We start from the raw sequence: 19,885 nt of genomic DNA, 5'->3' as shown, positions 1-19,885 counted from the left end.
TATTTCTGATCTTAGTAATTTCTGTCTTCTCTCTTTTTTTCTTGGTCAGTCTAGATAAAGGTTTGCAAACTTTGTTATTCTTTTCAAAGAATCATAAATAAATAAACAAACATACATTATATGGAAAAAATAAAATAAAAGAATAAATTTGTCCTCTTGACTTGATGTTCCTAGACTCCAGCTGCATGAAACTAGTGGATCTCCTGGACTGTCTTTCCAGTACCACCCTGTCTGCAAGAAGCTTAAAGGTAGCTGGTCTGATTCCATTGCTTGCCCAGGGCCTAGTGGTAGGGGTGGTGGCCTCAGGCCCACAGGTTTTGTAATCAACAGGACTCTCTGATGTGGGAACATGAAACGGGTGGAATGTTCACCTAATATAGTGACTTGTGAGAGGCAACTGGGATCCAAAGGGGGCCAGACAGAGAACAAGGTAATATCTGTGGGCCTATTCACCCTGGAAAGGAATTTCAGGTAGGTCAAACCCCACCTGTGTTCTCCAAAATTAGGCAGAAGGAAAATCTGGGGGAGACGGTTTGCTCAGAGTTGAAGATGCTAGAAATGGGGAGGGACTCCATCAGAGTGATGGTAAAAGAACAGGCATCCCCTTGCCTGGTTTCTAAAGCCTTCAAAGAGACCAGTGACTTCATTTATGTCCACTGCTTTATTAAAGATAGTCTCATAAGAGGAGAAGTAAACATGTCCCCAGGCCAACAGAGAATGTGTGTACGTGTGTGTATGAGAAAGAGACGTGTGAGGTCCCTGATCTGTGCTCTGAGGGGGTGGTCAGTCAGATGGGGCCTGGCCCAACCAATAAGGCAGATGAGGGTCCTTGTCCTGGGGGACTCACTGCTCCTGGGTGCCCCAGGAGATGTAGTCTGGCCGTGTGGCTGCATGGTACTCATCAATGAGTTGCTGCACAATCTCCCTGGACGTGTCCATCTCATTAAAGTTGTCCTTGAACATGTCCTCCTTGCGGAACTGCTCCAGGAATGCCTCCCGCTTCCTCAGCTTGTCGTACTGACGACAGGTCCTTTCAAAGAGCTAGGGGTAAACAGAAAGCAAGGGCGACAAAGAATTTTGAGAAACAATGTGGCCCAGAGAGCCAGGAAATCAAGGCTGGGCTGTACTACAGCAAAAAAGCTGGAAGCAGGGGCAACTGGGATGGAGAGAGGTGAGTCACAATCAGGAAACCAATTAGGGGAAAAGAGGTGCAAACTACGAGACTCACCGAGGAGATGCTGGTGTGGTTGGCCATCATCAGACCGCTAACACGGTGGGCTGAGGGCAGGTAGGGAGACTTCCTGGACAGGGCCACCTGGATGCTGGCTGGGCCCCAGGGGATGAAATTGGCCAACTTCCGTTCCCGGATCCACTGCAGGCTCTTGTGGACCTGGGGTGGGCACAGGAGTGGTGATGGTAGCCTCTCCTCTAGCCCTGCAGGTTAAGGGGGTAGAACTGAGGGGCCTCACCCACCTGGGTGGGGTCCACCTCTCCCTGGATGATGTTGAGGTTGGCAATGTAGCAGTGGTTGGTCTGGCGGTCCCGGCCTGTGGACACCATCACGTTCTTGGGCTGTAGCAGCCGCCTCATGACATCTAGGACCGTGGTCTTCCTTACGCTAGCCACCTGATGGGACAGTGGGTCACAGGGACCAGGCCAGCACTCAGGGCACAGTCCATTGATTCATGGACAGAGAACAGCGGTCAACACATGTTCCCGTCAGACTCGGGGTAGGAGGGTCTCTGTGGGGAATGTCTTTAGATTCAGGTCTGTACTGAGTCTCTGCCACAGGATTACGGTCTTCGCCCTCCTCCGCTCAGCAAACTCGTGCCCTTGTGCAGTAGCAAAACCCAACTCCATACAACCCAAGCCCTGCAGGAGCCAAAGGCAGAGGGAAGACAGGAAGATGGGAAGACAGAGAGCATGTCAGCAAGAAAGCTGTAGATCTGTGCCTGAGCGCAGAGCCTCTGGGAGCTGCAGAGGGCAGCTCCTGGGGTAGTGGGGGGAAGAGAGAGACTAGGTTGGGGCCTGCCAGGTCCAGGGCCAGCCTGGCCTGGGCCACTGAGGGTTGCTCTTACTGACTGGTCCGTGGTGAGGGGGGTGTAGCCGGTCATGAGGAAGTGGAGCCGGGGTGTGGGAATGAGCGAGGCAATGAGGCCGATGAGGTCGTTGTTCATGTATCCAGGGTAGCGCAGGGTGGTCGTGCTGGCCGACATGATGGTGGACACCTGGGGGCCGGGGTGTCACTTCATAGGCTTTGGCCTGGATGAGCCTCCCTTCCCCAGATGGCCCTCCAGCAAGGAGGGTGTCCAGTCCAAAGGAGTCCAGGAGTGGGTAGTGGGTGCTCACCAGCTGGTTGATCTGGGAGAAGGACGGGTTCTGGATGTGCAGGCGGTCTGTGGCGATCCGGTTCAGGGCTGTGTTGTCCAGCACCACCTGGGGGGACAAAAGAGGGTGGCAGATTTATGGGAACAGTGAAAATAGGAAACCCGCCTGAACTTAGGCTCTGAAGCTTAATTTCCTTTGAGCCTCATGGCCAGAGAGTCCCATCTAAAAGGGACTTGCACAGGCCTCTGGCAAAGGAGGGCTCAGAATGGGCTTTTTAAATGCATGAAGATGAATAAGTCGACAGGGACACTGGGAGTGGGGAAAGGTAGCATCCAGGACTCACCACACAGTCTGCGTTCTGGGTCAGCCTCTTGAGCGTGAGGAGTGAGTTGTAAGGTTGTACCACCACGTCGCTCATCTCATCCTGGTTGGGAAACACTGAGTACGTCTGCACCAGCTTCTTGGGGTACCTGGTGGGGGTTGGGAGAAAAAGATCAGGGCAACAGACTGGAGCTTGGTGAACATGAGGTTCCCCAACACCTGTCTGGAAAGCAGCTAAATCTGGAAGGGGAAATTGGGTGGGTCACAGGATCAGTAGAGAAGGGAAACTTGACTTTTGGAACTCTGTAACCCCCAAGGGAGAAGGGCAGAGAGACATCTTAGGATCTAGAGTTCCAGCTCCTAATCTGGCCACACTCCCTGGACCTTCGTACCTGGCCCAGATCCTAGGCTCCAATTCCCACCACTAGGAGTGTGATTGGGTTCTCAGTTGTTGTAACTTCACTTTCTTCACTATAGGAGAGACTAGAAGGGCTCTTTCCTACTCCAGCACATAGGGATGTTTATCTGCAGGGCCTCCCAGTCACTTGGGAAACCAAGTTGGAGGACATGTCTCCTCCTAGTCCCCCAAACACAGACTTACCTGTCATTCAGCCGTTCTAAGAGATAGGAGCCCAGGCCAGAGCCTGTCCCCCCAGCGATGGAGTGACACAGCACAAAGCCCTGCATGGAGAATGGGCAACAGTGTCCAGGTATCTAGTAGCAGAATTTCAAACTGGACTCACCCCCCACAATTTCTTTTTTTTTAAAAGATGACTGGTAAGGGGATCTTAACCCTTGACTTGGTGTTGTCAACACCATGCTCTCCCAAGTGAGCTAACCAACCATCCCTATTAGGGATCGGAACCCGCAGCCTTGGTGTTATCAGCGCCACACTCTACCAAGTGAGCCAAAGGCTGGCCCTTCACCCCACAATTTCTTGGACTCCTATCTTACTGAGCCCTTCCTTCCCCTGCGGTCCTTTTACATGTACAGCTTAGGAGACTCTGCCTTGTCTCCAGCAAGGCCCAGTAGCTTCTGTACAGTGCAAAGGGTACATGGGTGGGTCTTGTGCTGAATAGATAGCTTCTAACGGGTGTTGCCAAGACTTCCCTATGTCAGCTCCCACCAGCATTCCTGGGACACTTACCTCTAGACTGTCACTACCATCTGCCTCCCGATCTATGATGTCAAAAATGTCTTCGTGGATCTTCTCTCCCTGTACAGACAGACATGGGGGGTGGTCAGAGTGGGATAGGACCATGTGATGAGGGTCCTGACCTCAGAATAGCCACCCTTGATTCTCCTTATAGCACCTGAAAGTACTTTTTTGTAGCATAGGTGCCCTGCCTTTTATTTTTAAAAGATGACCGGTAAGGGGATTTTAACCCTTGACTTGGTGTTGTCAGCACCACACTCTCCCAGTGAGCTAACCGGCCATCCCTATACAGGGATCCGAACCCTTGGCCTTGGTGTCGTCAGCACCACTCTCTCCCGAGTGAGCCATGGGCCGGCCCCTGCCCTGCTTTTAATCTACATTGAGAGGCAGTACAGCACAGTGGTTAAAAGCAAGCACTCTATACCCAGACTACCTGGGTTCATACATTAGCTGCAGCCCATTTAGCTGAGTGCCTCTGGGCACGTTACTTGATTTCTCTATGCCTGTTTCCGCTTCTGTACAATGAAGGTAATAATAGAGGTCCACAGACCCTTATCTAAAATCCTTGGAGCCAGTTATGTTTTGTAATTCAAAATATTTCAGATTTTAGAAAGATAATATGGTACATATATGTATATTAAATAAAACCCCAGAGGAGATCTGAGGTGCATTAATCAAATACATTAATATTTCTGTAATGAAAGGTATGAGTAATAACAATAAAATGGACAGAAACTCTAAAATAGTCTGTCTCCATTGAGATTTGGTTTTGCTGCTCTTTTGGCTTCAGAGCTTTTTGGATTCTGGAAAGGCAGATAAGAGGCTGTGAACCTGTAGTACCTCCGAGGTTTAAATAAGTTAACACATGTAAAGCACTTAGAATAGCCTGGCACACAGCACCAGCTAGTGCAGGTTCTTAATATTATGTAGTTAACTCCCTGCAGCCATGTCTCTCTCCTTCCAGCTCTCATACATCCTGATCTGGTTTCATCTCTCTGAGAAGTCACAGGGCCTGCGGCCACACAGGGACTTGTGGGCCCTGCCAGGGAATAGCAAATGACCTGGGAGAATCCACTGGCCCAGTTGTTGCCAGCTCCTCCTCCATGCTCAGACAGGTAGATGTTCTCTGGGTTGTACAGCTTGGCATATGGGGAGTTGAGGATGGAGTGGATCACCCGGGGCTCCAGGTCCAGCAACACGGCCCGGGGGATGTAGTGCTCATCGTCCGCCTGTCAAGGGGAGTCCGGGAAGGGGCCCAATCGGCTAGGACCTGCCCAGTCCTCAGTCCTCCCAACACTGGCTCCTGCCGGCCCTCCCTCCTCAAGCCAGCCGCCTGGCACTTTTGCCCAGCGGATTTCCCAGTACCAGGCCGCTGCCCTTCCCTTCAGGGACCCCGGGCCACGGCCGGCCCTGGACAAGTCGCTGGGGGCACCTGGTAGAAAAAGACGTCCTTGCGGTCAGTGCCCTCGGTGGCGAATTCCTCCACGATGCCCTCGGGGCTGATACCATGTTCGGCGCACAGTTGTTTCCAGAACTCGAACCCAACTGGGAGAGAGGGGGAGACACCTGAGTCTACTTGAGTCCTAAGGCCTGAGGAGCCCAGCTGTAGGCTCAGAGGCTGTCACACTCAAGGGTGGACCCAAGACACCTGGGTCTCTGAGCCATCACAGCCCAGGGCTGAGGCACAGCTCTCGGTCTGGGTCATCATACGCAGTAGGGCAGGAGACTCATGGAAGGGAAAGAGGGACTAGTGGATGCCGAGCTCTTGGGTAGGACCGGGAAGAGGCAGACCCAGAGACCGGAGGGGCTCAGGGCTCGCTTGCTCACTCTGGTTGCCGCACTGGCCCAGCTGCAGCGTGATGATCTCCCGGGGCATTGCTCTTCAGACGTGGGCACGCCAGCCCCGGCCCTGCGGGAGTCACGACTGAGACGGAGGCCTGGCAGCCGGGCGCGCAGGACGTGGGGAGCGCGCGCTCTCTCCGTCATTTGACGCGCGTGCTCGGTTTGCGCGTGTGCTGTGTCGGCCTCCACTAGGCCAACAGGCCAGGGAGCCCAACCTGGGAATCATTTTATCCCACAGCAGTGGCGGCTGGAATTCAGCACAGGCGCAGAATGAGGCCACGCCCCATCCTGGCCACCGCTCAGCGCCTGCGTGGTGAGACGGCGGGGCCGCAGGGTCGCAACCTGTGGGGGCGGGGAGGGGCGGGGCTAGGGAGGGAGAGAGGGGCGGGGCTGGGGAGGGAGGGGCGGGGCGGGGGAGGGAGGGGCGGGGCTGGGGAGGGAGGTGCGGGGGCGAGGTCGATGAGCTGGACCAGGTGTACGGGGTCACCTGAGCGGCTCTGCTAGGTTGAGGGCCTGGATTTAAGCCAACTTTATTCTTTTAAATTTCTATTTTTGTTTATTGCGTTACAATATGAGTATACATAAAATTTACGGCTTTAACCATTTGTTGTAAGTATACAGTTGCATGATTTTACATGCGGTGGCATTGTTCTGTACCATCTCCACCATCCATCTCCAGAACTGTTTCACCTTTCCAAAGTGAAACTCTGTGCCCATTAAACAGTGACTTCCCATTCCCTCCTCCCCCAGCCCCTGGCAATGAGCATTCTATTTTCTGTCTCTATGAATCTGACTGCTCTAGATCCCTTACATAGGCAGCATCATCATAAAGTATTTGTCCTTTTGTATCTGGCTTCTTTCACTTAGCATACTGTCTTCAGGATTCCTCCATTTTGTTTATCAATTCATCCCTTAATGGACACGGGTTGCTTCCACCTTCTGGCTATTGTGGATGATGCTGCTTTGAACATGGGTGTGCAATTATCTGTTTGAGTCCCTGCTTTCAATTCTTTTGGATAGATACCCAGAAGTAGTAGACATGGTAATTCTGTTTTGTTTTGGTTTGGTTTTTTTCCCTGGCAGGCTGGTGTGGGGATGCAAATCCTTAAACCCTTGAGGTTGGGATTATTAGCACCACACTCTAACCAAGTGAGCTAACTGGCCAGCCCGGGTTGTTTGTTTGTTTTTTTTTTTCCAGCTGACAGGTTTGGTGATCTGAACCCTTGACCTTGGTATTATAACACCATGCTCTAACCAACTGAGCTAACTGGCCAGCCCTCTAATTTTCTGAGGAATCTCCATACTGTTTAACACAGCAGCTGCACCATTTTACATTCCCACCAGCAATGGACAAGGGTTCTGTTCCATAAAATTTATAGGTTTGGACTGAGCTCCTGCACTAGGCCCAACAGACCAAACTAAAATGGAGTCACTCATGCTAAAACCAAATTGTTTACCTGACTTTCTCAGGAATCAGGAGAGTTAGTAGCCAGATCTCTAAATATACCAGTTTTAGCCATCAAGGTAAGGAAATTCCCTCTGCTTTAGCCTTTTCAAGAAAAGTAACTTTGAAACAACCAATCTGTCTTTTGTCTTCTGTTTCTACTTCTTCCATCCCTTTTCTGTCTATAAATTCAACCTCCTGTGCTCAGCTCATTGGAACACTCATTCTACTTTATAGAACGAGGTGTTGCCCAGTTCTAGAATAACAAATACAGTAAAAGCCAATTAAGAACTCTAAACTTGGGCTAGCTGGTTAACTCAGTTGGTTAGAGTGTGGTGCTGATAACACTACATTCCAGGCTTCGATCCCTGTACCAACTAGTCACACACACACACACACACACACACACACACACACACACACACACACAATCTTTAATCTGAATTTGTTGTTCTGATTTCATCTCCACCAACACTTGTTACTTTCTGGTGTTTTGCTTTTTGTTTTTAAACAGATGACCAGTAAGGAGATCTTAACCCTTGGCTTGGTGTTATCAGCACCACACTCTCCCAAGTGAGCCACAGGCTGGCCCCCCAGATGTTCATTTTTAACATTTCTGTGGATGCTGAATGGGGCTTTGCAGTTGAAATTTCCAGTTATGATCACAACTGAAATTGATTGACTTTTCTTTTGTTACTGACCTTTTTTGGGATTCTTTCTCTGTGAATTGCTTGTTCATACTCTTTGCCCATATATTTATTTATATATATATATGTATATATATTTTGTTGTTGTTGTTGTGTATAGGGATCCGAACCTTTGACTTTAGTGTTATCAGCACCATGCTCTCCCAAGTTAGCTAACCAGCCAGATCCCTTTGCCCATTTTTCTATTGGGTTCTCTTAGACATTTGAAGATACTCTACAGATTTATTCTTTGTTATATGGGTTGCAAATTTCCTCTCAGTCTATGGCTTGTCTTTACACTCTGTATATGATGTCTTTTGTCATAGAGAAGATTTTAATTTTAATGTAAAGTTTACCGTCTTTTCCTTTATGTTTTGCACGTTTTGTACCTTGTTAAACCTTTCCCTAGCCCAGTGTCATACAGCTATCATTCTGTGTTTTCTTCCAAAAGCTCCATATTAATTTTGCTTAAAGACCCCGTAGGTCTTTAGTTCATCTGGAATTTATTTGGAGACCTGCTGAGAGATAGGGATCTATTACAGATTTTCCATAGGATGGCCAATTGTCTCCGAACCAATTATTTAAGAGTCGGTGCAGCCTTCCCCACCCCCTGGAACATTGCAAGCCGGCTCTGGCCTCTCTTCCGCTCCACTGGTCTGTCCCTCTGTCCCTGTCTGGCAGGCTTTCCCTGGGAACCGCTGCAGAGGCGCTGGCAAAAGCACCACCGCCAAGAGTCAAGCTCAGACGAGATTTTTGGTTTTCTTCTCTCTTTCATTTTCTCTCTCCCCCCCACCCCGCGCCTTATTTTTATTTATTTATTTTTTAAGAGAACTCGGCCACCATCCAGCTCCCGCAGCCCAGTCCTCCGGGCTTCCTTGGAAGGCTCTGGCTCGCCCCACACCCGCCCCCGCCGCGGCCCCCGCAGCCCCTCTCCCCTCACCCCACCGGGCCTCCCGATTCACTTCCCCCGCCTCTGGCCAGGACAAGCTCGAGCGTCCCCCAAGAGGACCCCGCAGGCTCGCCCTTTCAGGGAGGGTCTGGCTGCACCTCTTGAGGTTTAAGGGTGGGGGCAGCTCCTTCGTTAGGCTTGAGCCTCCCTTCCCCCAGCACAACCGTTCCTCAAGAGCTGGCTGTGTTCAGAGGCTTTGCCAGAACCTTCTCAGAGTCTGCCCAGGTGAAGAGAAGGCTTCAGGGATCAGAGTAAACTTGCCTCCCCGCCATGTTTTACTCGCCGCTCCGTTTACTTCCTTTCAAATAAGCTTTAAGCAGTTTATGAGCACTTGGGAAACAGGTGATGTTTCATCTTTTCTTGTGATTAATAACAGTGCTTTGCTCCAACTTCTGGTGTCCCAGAAGTGGGAAAACTTTCTTCAAATCCCAGTTTATAGGCAAGCAGGTTAGGACATGTGAATTTATCAGAGTTGGAGAAGTTGCACTGTAAGTTTCCTCTAAAGAAGCCATCTCTGACCAGCTGCAGGCTCCTCTCTGCCCTCCTAGTCTTGTAGAAATGGGTTGGAGACTGAGATGCTTATGTACATTTGCAGAGCTGACTGTAAATCCTCCCAGGTATTAGCACGCTGTGCTTTCCATGTCTGCTGAGAATGGACCAACTGACATTAGTTAAATGAGGTGATGCATGAGCACCTTAGCACAGTGCCTGCCTCATAGAAAGCACTCGACACATGTTAGCCAGTGTTACTATCATCACTAGATGCAATCGGAACTGAAGTATTCCTTGGCTGCTGCTGCAGATGAAATATTTTATTCAGGGTAAAAGCAAAATGAGTTGTTGCTTTAAATTATTATTATTATTATTTTTAAAGAGGCTAGCCAGTTAGCTCAATTGGTTGGAACTTGGTGCTGATAATGCCAAGGGCCAGGGTTTGATCCCTGTACCATCCAGCTGCCAAAAAACAAAACAAAACAAAGAAAACCAAGTGCTTATCCCACAGATTCGGTTTCAGATCTAACTATCATTGAGGTTGAACAGAAGGCCCAGGTTTGTGGATTTCAGATACAAGGTCTTAAGGTCATTTACCCATAGCTTGATTGTTGAATGTTGACTTTAATTTGCTTGGCTCCAAGATCCTTGATCCAGGTTATGATAATGTAGTGGGATGTGTGTTCTTTTGTCTGAGGCCTTGCTCTGCCTCTCATAATAAATGCAGCATTTGTAAACTAACAAGTTTGTTAAATGTCCAGAGCCTTTATTAGACATCCCAGGTTGAATAAAACATATTTCTGGATGCACCTTCATTTCTGGCCTTTCCTGAATGCTTGGTGCAGTATGTCAGGAGCACAGGTATCTTGTGGAGGTGAGCAGGCAGAGGTGTGAGATAGGGAAATGAGGCTATGCCTCGATGCATGTCATGCAAAAGCAGCTAGTTTGGGTCCAGCCATGGCTCATTTCGGAGAGCGTGGTGCTGACAACACCAAGTCAAGGGTTAAGATTCCCTTACCGGTCATCTTTAAAAAAAAAAAAAAAAAGGCAGCTAATCAGAGCTGCTTCTAGTCATGAGACTGGGATCCTATGACCCCAAGGAATTTAACTTCAAAATAAAGGGAAGGAAAAATTAAAACAATGAAGTCATAGTACTGAAGCTCTTTATGTGAAGGGAGTTGTGCTAAATTCACATTTTGGTTATGAAATAGAGCAAAACAGGCTGTTTCATTCCGTATTGTTTTCTCAGGGAATAGGAAAAAGGAAATAAAGCTCAAAGTAATCCTGTTTGTGGATCATTTTCTCATTCTTTCATTCTTTCATTATGCGCCTATGTTATACACTGCACACTGCTTTGAGCTGGGGTAGTAGAGACAGCTAACCAAAACCTCATGCTCCTGTGCAGGCCTCGTGGTCATGCGGAAAGGTTAGCGCTGAGTGCAGAATAGGGGGCTTAGCTTTTGGTGGTGGGGGTCGATGGGGGGAGTTGTTCAGGGAGCGGCCAGAGAATTTGGGAAGACTCTTTGGAGGAGGTAGCACCTGGCGCAAGTCTGGAAGGTCTGGTAGGAATTGGTCAGGTGGAGAAAATGGAAGGAGGTACAAATCAGTAAAAAGAAAACACTCAGAAAAAAATGAGTAGGGGGAATAAACAGTTGATGATACATAAAAAAATATGAAAAAGATGCTTAGTCTCACTAGTAATCAGAAAAATACAAATTAAGGCAAAAAACTGGATGAGCACAGATTTAAACGATTGATAATATCTAGTATTGATGAGGATGTTGAGAAATGGTTGCTTTTTATATACTTTTTTTGAGGTGGCTGGCCAGTATGGAGATCTGAACCCTCGACCTTGGTGTTATCAGTATATACTATTTTTATGCACTGTTAGTGGTAGTGTAAACGGATACCTTCTTCAGGATAAACTGGCAGTTCTCTTGATATGTAAAATAGACAAAACCTTTGACCCAGCAATTCCACTTTGAGGAATCTATCCTACACAAATGCTAGGATAGGTGTGCAAAGATATATGTACAGAAGTGTTTGCTGCAGCAGTGTTTATAATGGTGAAAAACAACCTAGATGTCCATGTGTCCATCAATAGAGGTATGGTTAAATAAATGACGTAAATCCCTATGAAGGAATACAAAGGAGCCATTTGTGAGAAAAATAAGGTAGCACTGTCATTGGCATAGAAAGGTGGCCAACACATGACAAGTGGCAAAAACAAGTTACAGAGCATTATGCATGCTTTCATGGCTTATGACAAAACCAAAACTAAAATACTTTTGAGTGCATATGGAAGAGAAAAAGTGTGTGTTTGTGTGTGTGTGTGTGTGTGTGTTGGGAGAGGTAATGGTGTGTAAGAAGCAGCATGTGCACAGGCCAAGATGTTGGAGATAGCATGTTGAGTTTAGAGTGAACACGGAAAGTTTCACGTAGTGAACTGAAGAAGGTGGCAGGGACCAGACCCGGATATGCCCTTTGGAGTAAGAAGCCACAGAAGGATCCTGAGCAGGGCTGGGACAGAATCAGATTTGCATTTTGGAAAGATCTGGCATCAGTGAGACAGGCATGCTGGAATGGAGCAAGAGGACAAGACAAGAGGTAAGGTTACCAACCAGGTCCTTACATGAATCCAGGCATGACATGAGGAGGGCCCTTCCCAAGGACAGAGAAGAGGGTACAGATTCTAGAGATACTGAGTGGAGAGACTCTGCAATGTTCAAGATGATGGAACACATCATGGGGGTGAGGGAGAGGGAAGAGTCTGAGCTGACACATTTCAGTCTTGGGGCATTGAATGAAGGAAGGGCCATTTACCGAGACAGAAGGAATTCAGGAGGAGCACATTGGCACAGGTGGAGTTGGAGAGGCCCAAGGGATATCCAGACGGAGCGAGGGGTCCTAGAGCTACCCCTATCTTGAGGAGAAGTAAGGTCTAGGTGGAGAGCCTGCTGTACCTGGGTGGTGGTAAAAATCACAGGCATTGTTTTGGTGGCTGACTAGTACAGGGAACTGAACCCTTAGACCTTAGTGTTACAAGGCCGTGCTCTAACCAATTGAGCTAACCAGCCAGTCCCCACAGGCATTGCTAAAATACAAAAGTACATTCCCTTACCACCCAGGTGCCAAAAAAAAGAAAAAGAAAGAAAAAAAGAAAAATAACAATAAATTTAGGTTAAAAAATCTGAATTGGCTTTTATTTGCGATTCTAGAATTGGGCAATACCTCATTCTATAAAATAGAATGAGTGTTCTGATAAGCTGAGCAGGGGAGGTTGGTTTTATAGGCAGAAAAGGGCCAAGGAAAGCAGAAGCAGAGAACAAAAAGCAAATTGGTTGTTTCAAAGTTACTTTCCTTACAGGGTTAAAAGGGAGGGGACTTCTGTATCATGCCGGGTCAGGTAAATTGGGCCCCTTTCGATTGGTTGCTGTGAATATCCAGTTTTTGGTTTTGTTTGTTTGTTTGTCTTTTTAAACTGGCCTGTTTTAGAATTCACTTTGCTTATGTGGCACCCAGCATCAGTGACTCCATTCTGGTTTGGTCTGGTCTGCTGGTGCCTAGTGCAGGAGGCTAGTCCAAAACAGTGGCCTCCTATAAATTTTATTTAACAGCATGAATAGGGTCTCCCAGGGAGAATGCATGGTGTGGGATTGTTCTAGATTGGAAAAAACCTGGAATAAAACCTGATATGATACAACACTTAAGAAGTAGGAACAAAAGTTGTACGGCAAAGAAAAACAAAGGAGCAAGCAATAAAGTAGAAGAAAAACTAGTGTGTACCAGTAAGATCTGATCGCCTGCCCTCTTCATTTTGGGCAGAGCCCTGATTTTGTTCTGCGTTCCACCCTCCCTCCAAGTGGTTCAACAGTAAATCCTGATTAATACAAGCCAATAGTGCTTATCAACAATTTCCTTGCCAGGGACTGATTTAGGAAGGGACATATGATGCAATTCAGGCCAATGAGATGTGAGGAAAGACTTCTGGGGGCTTCTGGGGATGGTGTCGCTGGTTAAAAATAAAGAGACTATATGGGAAGAGACACTCTTCTTCATCTACATGTTGTCATGTTTGGATATGGCGCTGGAATTGCTTGTATTGGGGTTCTCCAGAAAAACGGAACCAATAGGATATAGATATATGCAGATACATATACATATATACATATATATATACACATATATACATATATGTATACATGTATATACATATATATGTATATATGAGGAGATTTATAGGGCCGAGCCCGTGGCACACTCGGGAGAGTGCGGCGCTGGGAGTGCAGTGACGCTCCTGCCGCGGGTTCCTATCCTATATAGGAATGGCCGGTGTGCTCACTGGCTGAGTGCCAGTCACGAAAAAACAAAATAACAAAAACAAAAAAACAAAAAAACAAAAAAAGAGGAGATTTATAACCTGGTTATGGAAGCCAAGAAATCCCATGATATGGTGCTGACAACACCAAGTCAAGGGTTAAGATCCCCTTACTGGTCATCTTTTAAAAAGTAAAAAAGGGGAAAAAAAAAAGGTCCCTGGGTGCCTGGTGACACTACTGAGCCTTCAGATTAATCAGGCTTGGAGTTGCTCCATATCTCTTAAGATGTGAGATGTATTTTAACCTTTGGTTTAAGCTATTTGACCTGTTTTGTTTTTTTTTTTTACTCCCAGCTGAAGTCATAGAAATAGGGAAGGATACGGCCAGAGCCTAAGAAAGAGAAAATTCCAAGGAGAATATGCTTTGGCATCTGAGGCTGCAGGGAGATGAGTAATATGGAGATGGAAAAAGGTACTACTTCAAATTTGGGGACCATTGGTGTCTTTGGTGAGAATAGTGGCCCTGGGCCATGGAGTAAAAACCAGGTTGCAAAAGGTTACTTACCCATATACACAGTTGACACTAACAAATATTTGAGGAATCATAAAAGTGAGAAATTAGTGGAAGATACGGATGTAGTCAGGAAGTACAGACTCTTAAAAAATAATTTAATTTAATTTAATATATTTTGGCAGCTGGCTGGTACAGGGACCCAAACCCTTGACCTTGGTTTTACAAAGCGGTACTTTAACCAACTGAGCTAACTGGCCAGCCCCTATTTTTATTATTATTATTATTATTGATTGATTTTTTTTTCTTTTTCTTTTTTAAAGATGACTGGTAAGGGAATCTAAACCCTTGACTTGGTGTTATCAGCACTAGGCTCTCCCAAGTGAGCTGACCAGCTAGTCCTGAGATTGTCCCGCGCTACCGTCTCGCCAGCAAGAACGACGCGGCACACAAAGGATCCTTCTGCAGATCAGCTTTAATGCATCTTGAGAGGGAGAGCATAAGCTTGCCAAAAATGGAGACCCCGAGCGAGGGAACCCGCGCCCTTTATATAGAGACTGCTCCTCGCCTAGGACGTGCTCCTACCTTATTGGTGGCTGCCTAATCGGCCCAGGCGTGTTACCGCCCTCCACCGGAAATCAGCGCCATCTTGTAATGGCGATTTCGGGCCGCTCCTCACATCTCCCCCTTTTTTATCATTTAAAGCGGCTGGTACAAGCTCGGCGGTCGCGGACAAATTAGCCAGTGTTCCTGTCCTAGGTCGTCCCTCCACAGACTTTGACCTTACCCGTCATAGGTTGACCCTATCGCCACCGGGCACCATGTCTTAGGTTGGTTCAAGTCTGGGGGAAGTTGCCCGTCTCTGGACACACTGGAGCCTGTTGTTACACATAGACCTGTTTGAGCAAGGGCGAACTCCTCTGAACAAGCTTCAGGGAGGCCAGCCAACAGGAAGGGGGAAAGGGAGTCAGAGCAGGCTAATCCTTAAGCATGGACAGCCAAACGTCAGGGTTGGCCCCCTGTTCCAGGGCTAGAAATGCCTGGGCGATGACTACCCTTTCTCTCTGGGTCTGGGCTTTTAATCTGCAGACCAACCATAGTAGGAGCACAATTCCCCCACATAAGAACATGCCAACCCCAATCACTCCTGCCCACTCCTTGAAGTGGGACACGGCCGTTTTAATCCATGAGGACAGTCCGGCTGCGAAGGAGACATCCACTCTTGTTGAATTCACGGACACAATGGCCATGCGCAGCTGGTTTATCAGGTTGTCAAATTCTCTCGTCCAACCTGTTGAAAGATGCTGGGATAATTGTTTAGACAAATTTGCAGCTTTGGTATAATTTTCATATTGGATACTGGTAACACATAACCCTGAATATTTCCATTGACACCCCAATTGAGCAATTTGCCATAAAACGTCCATTTGTTCTTCCACAAGATCCACCCGCTGGTTAACCACCATTAATCCTCCCTTCAGCTGAGCGTTTAGCGCAGTCTGTGTTTCTAGGGCCTGTGTTACCGCAGAGGACAAATTATTTAACGTGGTGGCAGTCTGCACCGTGGTAGTCAAGGAGACGGCAGCAGCTGTGGCTGCACCCGCCGCCAGGGATACGGCGGCGACTATTGCCGCAGTGAGACCAAAATCCCTCCTCTGCCTGAACAAGACCATAGTATTGGGAGCTTCTACTGGGACAGGAATCCATCTAGGCATTCGAGCAACTATGGCCAAATTGAACAGCGTAGCATTCCAGCACTGTGCATAAAAGCAAGTATAGTTATCACAAGCAATCTGACTCCTCTCATCACTAATATTAGTTAAAATAAACATGAAAGGAGGATAAAGGCAAACTGGGAAGGCAGCTTGAACCTTTTTCCTCACTTTATCAGAGAGGAATGAGAAGGGATTAGAAGACTGCACGTAAGGAGGAGGCGCCAAAGGCGCAGGCCGTGCGGGGGCCACTGGGGGCGGCCGGCATTTCCACTCCCCGAGTGGTCTCCGCCGCCTGTCGGGATGATATCTCTCCTCCTCGTACCTGGCAGCTTCCTCCTCCAAATCGGATTCCTCACTAGGGCTGAGGGGATCGGAGTCGGACTCATCCAGATTTAAATCTTCTAATTCTTGTTTTAAGGCCCCCAACTCTTGCATAGGGTAGAGGCCTCCTTCTTTCCCTTCCAACTTTTGTCTGGGTTTTGAAATCCCTCCTTTACCGGCAGATGTGCCGGGAGTGTCACTTTGTTGTTTTAGAATCTCTCCCTCGTCCGTAGACTTACCGGGAGGGCCCTTTTTCTTATGGGAGACGTCTCTCCTCCTGCGGGTACCCATCCTCTCACTCCGTTCAGTTTCTGACATGCTGTCTTGGACCTCCTCTAATGTATTTTGCCCTACTATCACTACCGGTTTACAGCCCTCATCTTCTAAGCAATTTTTAATAAACTTCCAAATGGTCTTGGTGCCCTGACGGAGGTCTCCCTCCGCGTACTTGCGGTCAAGGTCTCTGCCTAGTTTGTTCCAAGAGCTCAAAGTCAAGGAGCCGGAACAAGCAAACCACGGCGCTACACGATCTACCTCTTTTAGCTCACACAGGTCTCTGGTGCAGCTGCTTATCTACGTCAGTCTGACCACACCAACGGGCGATTTCAAAACCTTTTAAACCAACCGGATTAACCCCAGACCAAGAACAGGCATACCTCTCCGAACTTACCCTCCTGCAGTTCTGAATCCTCCCTGTCTCCAGGGGGTCTCCGAAGGTGCTGACGATGACACAAGTTTCCCGGGTTTCGGCACCAAATGTCCCGCGCTACCGTCTCGCCAGCAAGAACGACACGGCACACAAAGGATCCTTCTGCAGATCAGCTTTAATGCATCTTGAGAGGGAGAGCATAAGCTTGCCAAAAATGGAGACCCCGAGCGAGGGAACCCGCGCCCTTTATATAGAGACTGCTCCTCGCCTAGGACGTGCTCCTACCTTATTGGTGGCTGCCTAATCGGCCCAGGCGTGTTACCGCCCTCCACCGGAAATCAGCGCCATCTTGTAATGGCGATTTCGGGCCGCTCCTCACATGAGATGTCTTTTTAACACTAAAATTTTTGATGATGACTAAACGTATATACAGATATATATGATGAAGAATTGAAAATGGAATGGCGAAACCTAGTATTCTACCTGGACTTATACTTCAAGATAAAATAGAAATCTAAGCAGTGAGTTATGCATGTGATTGACTTCCCAACCAGTCTGGATGTGGCAGTATCAGATTCCTCACACTACCTTGGGAAGATAAGAAAAAACTAATAAATATTTTAACAGAGGAGGACACAGTTTATTCTTTGTAAAATAATAACCCCTACCAGGTTTTAAACATTACAGCATCAAAATATATTTATTGTAGTAAATATAGAAAATACAGATAAGCAGAAAAATAAAATAACAACTTGCAAAGATTGATATTGACCTTTTAGGAATTCATAACCCTGTTTCTTTCAGTACTTAAAGACTTAGATAGTGTTAGCTGGTGCTTGAGTTAATTGTAAGCCACAATGAGCAGACTGTGGTTTAATAGCATCTTAGGGTGACTATTGAGTTCCTGGCAATACAATCAATAAGGTTTTATTTCTGGTTTTATTTGAAAGAAAATCTTACGATGGATTCATTTTAGGTGTGTCTGGGTTTGGTCTTTTTCCTTCCTAAGTGATGTGTCTGCTACATCAGTTGGTTAACTATGTGTATGGCATAAGAATATGCTGTAATGTGTTTCTGCCCTTCAAATTGGAAGAGCCTTGATATTATCAAATGTTAGAATTGGATAATATAAAGTCTGATAATGAGAATCTGGCTTCTATTCAATTTGAAAGAGTGGGGTTGGTGACAAATGGTGAGCCGCCAATGGTGAACTCCTTCTTAACTGCACCTGTGGAGGACCTGCGTTATGTACATTTCTCTGAAGCAGAATGTCAAATGGCCTCTGTGTCCTTCTGGAATGCGTTACAATCTTAGAGTAACAGACTTGTCTAGAAGTCGAGTCCTTTATTTTTCAGACCCTAATGTCCCAGACACAGGTGCTCTCCTCCCAGTACCTTGTCTGACTTTCATTAGAGCCCTAATCACACAGTGACCTGATGAGTTATTTACATTAACACATAAACAATACAGTGAGAAATTCTTCAACTGGATCATATCTTGCATATCTCTGTTGTCTGCAGCACTTAGCACAGTACCTGGAACTTACTAGCTTCTCAATAAATATTTGTTGAGTGAATGAATGAGGAAACTGAGGCTCAGGGACTGGAAATGACCTGCCCAAGATCACAGATCTAGTTAGTAACAACATTCTGGGAGGTAGGTTATGATAACTTTTAATTACATTGCATTGCTTGAAAACATAATCAGAGGCCAAAATTGCGCTGAATGTTGGAATAAAACATTGGTGACAGGTTACTCACAGAATTAGAAACTCAGATGACAGTCCACAGCATCAAAAATTGGCTCTGAGGTCTTTCTTAAGAGTTTTGGGGCTAGCTAGTTAGCTCAGTTGGTTAGAGTGCAGCCTTATAACGTCACAGGTTCAGATCCCCGTACTGGCCAGCTGCCAAAAAAAAAAAAAAAAAAAAAAGCAGCAGCTCTGGACGAGTTTTAGTTTTTTGGTACCCTAGAATTTTGTTTTTCTTGCTAATGCTCTACCTGTAGGAATGGTTGGTTCATATTTGGGGTGAGAGGAAGCCACCTTGGTTGGCTCTCCCATGGTTGGGAAAGGCTAGAGTGGAAGAAATCCCTCTTCTGTGGAAAGGCAGGGAGATCTTTCCCTATATCCAGAGTCCATATGTCCTTGATTGTGTTCATGGTGAGTCTTTGTGAGAAATACACACTCATTTTTGACATAGGTTGGAGAAGCCTGGTGCATGTGATGAGCACTTAGCCTTGATTTTGGTTTATTTGTTGTTTTATGTTTGTTTGTTTGTTTTCTTAAAGATGACCAGTAAGGGGATCTTAACCCTTGACTTGGTAATGTCAGCACCACACTCTCCCAATTGAGCTAACCAGCCATCCCCATATAGGGATCCGAACCTGTGGCCTTGGGGTTATCAGTACCACACTCTCTCAAGTGAGCCATGGGCCGGCCCTACTTAGCTTTGATTTTGGCACAAGCCTGTTTTTGTTTTGTTGAGGTAGAGAGGGTTAGAGTAGGGTGTCAGCTCATTGGTCACTATGGCCTTTGAGAAGGTCAAAGTGACCCAGGAAATGTAATCTGGTCAGTGGCTGGGTGGCAATTGTCACTGAGCTCAGCAGAGTCTTCCCTAAAGATGTGCTCCAGAAAATCTTCTCCAGAGAAGCCTCAAAATGCTGATGCTGGCTCTTCTGCTGACACCTGGTGCATGCGCGCGCACGTGTGTGTGTGTGTGTGTGTGTGTGTGTGTGTGTGTGTGTGAGAGAGAGAGAGAGAGAGAGAGAGAGACAGACAGACAGACAGACAGACAGTCAAGAAAGGAAAAGCAGGCAACAGAGAAGGTGTGGCCTAGCAGACCTAGTAGAAGTCCTTTTCATCCACTGTTTCAAGTTGACAAAGTCACCTGGCTGGCCTGGATGGCCATAGGGGAAGGTGTATAAGGTCTGGGCTAGACCCCGTAGGTGGGAGTTAGCAAGGGGAGGGACCTGTGTCACTGTCAGGGAGGAGTGGTTGCCTGGCTTGGTCATGATGAGCCTGCTGCCTGAGCTAGGTAGACAGGTGACAATAGAACCTGGCTGGTTGACCAGCTTTTGTTCCTAAATCCTATGCAATCTTTTGTGTGTATGGAGAACAAGTAGGGAAGAATTAAACTTGGGTTTTCAATCTTCTGA

The 19,885-nt window shown here is 47.1% G+C and overlaps 1 protein-coding gene across 2 annotated transcripts; it reads right to left on the bottom strand.

Moving 5' to 3' along the window:
* Window positions 1-642: 642 nt before the first annotated feature.
* On the bottom strand, window positions 643-5,734 carry LOC134388239 (tubulin gamma-1 chain-like). 2 transcript variants are annotated; one of them, XM_063111125.1, is made up of 11 exons: window positions 5,633-5,734; window positions 5,238-5,350; window positions 4,867-5,034; window positions 3,770-3,865; window positions 3,251-3,330; window positions 2,672-2,798; window positions 2,350-2,436; window positions 2,079-2,228; window positions 1,474-1,626; window positions 1,229-1,390; window positions 643-1,041 (listed from the first exon to the last, which is right to left on the bottom strand). In XM_063111125.1, exons 1-11 carry the CDS (start codon window positions 5,679-5,681, stop codon window positions 844-846), a joined length of 1,383 nt encoding a protein of 460 aa, XP_062967195.1. In that variant the 5' UTR covers window positions 5,682-5,734; the 3' UTR covers window positions 643-843. The 2 variants fall into 2 exon arrangements, with proteins under 2 accessions (XP_062967195.1, XP_062967197.1); XM_063111127.1 differs by having other exon boundaries at window positions 3,797-3,865.
* Between the last annotated feature and the right edge of the window lie 14,151 nt (window positions 5,735-19,885).

The sequence above is a fragment of the Cynocephalus volans genome, chromosome 10 (assembly GCF_027409185.1).
Source record: "Cynocephalus volans isolate mCynVol1 chromosome 10, mCynVol1.pri, whole genome shotgun sequence".
NCBI classification, from domain to species: Eukaryota; Metazoa; Chordata; class Mammalia; order Dermoptera; family Cynocephalidae; genus Cynocephalus; species Cynocephalus volans.
Note: the sequence above shows the minus strand (reverse complement) of the source record. Positions and strands in the feature narration are given on the sequence as shown.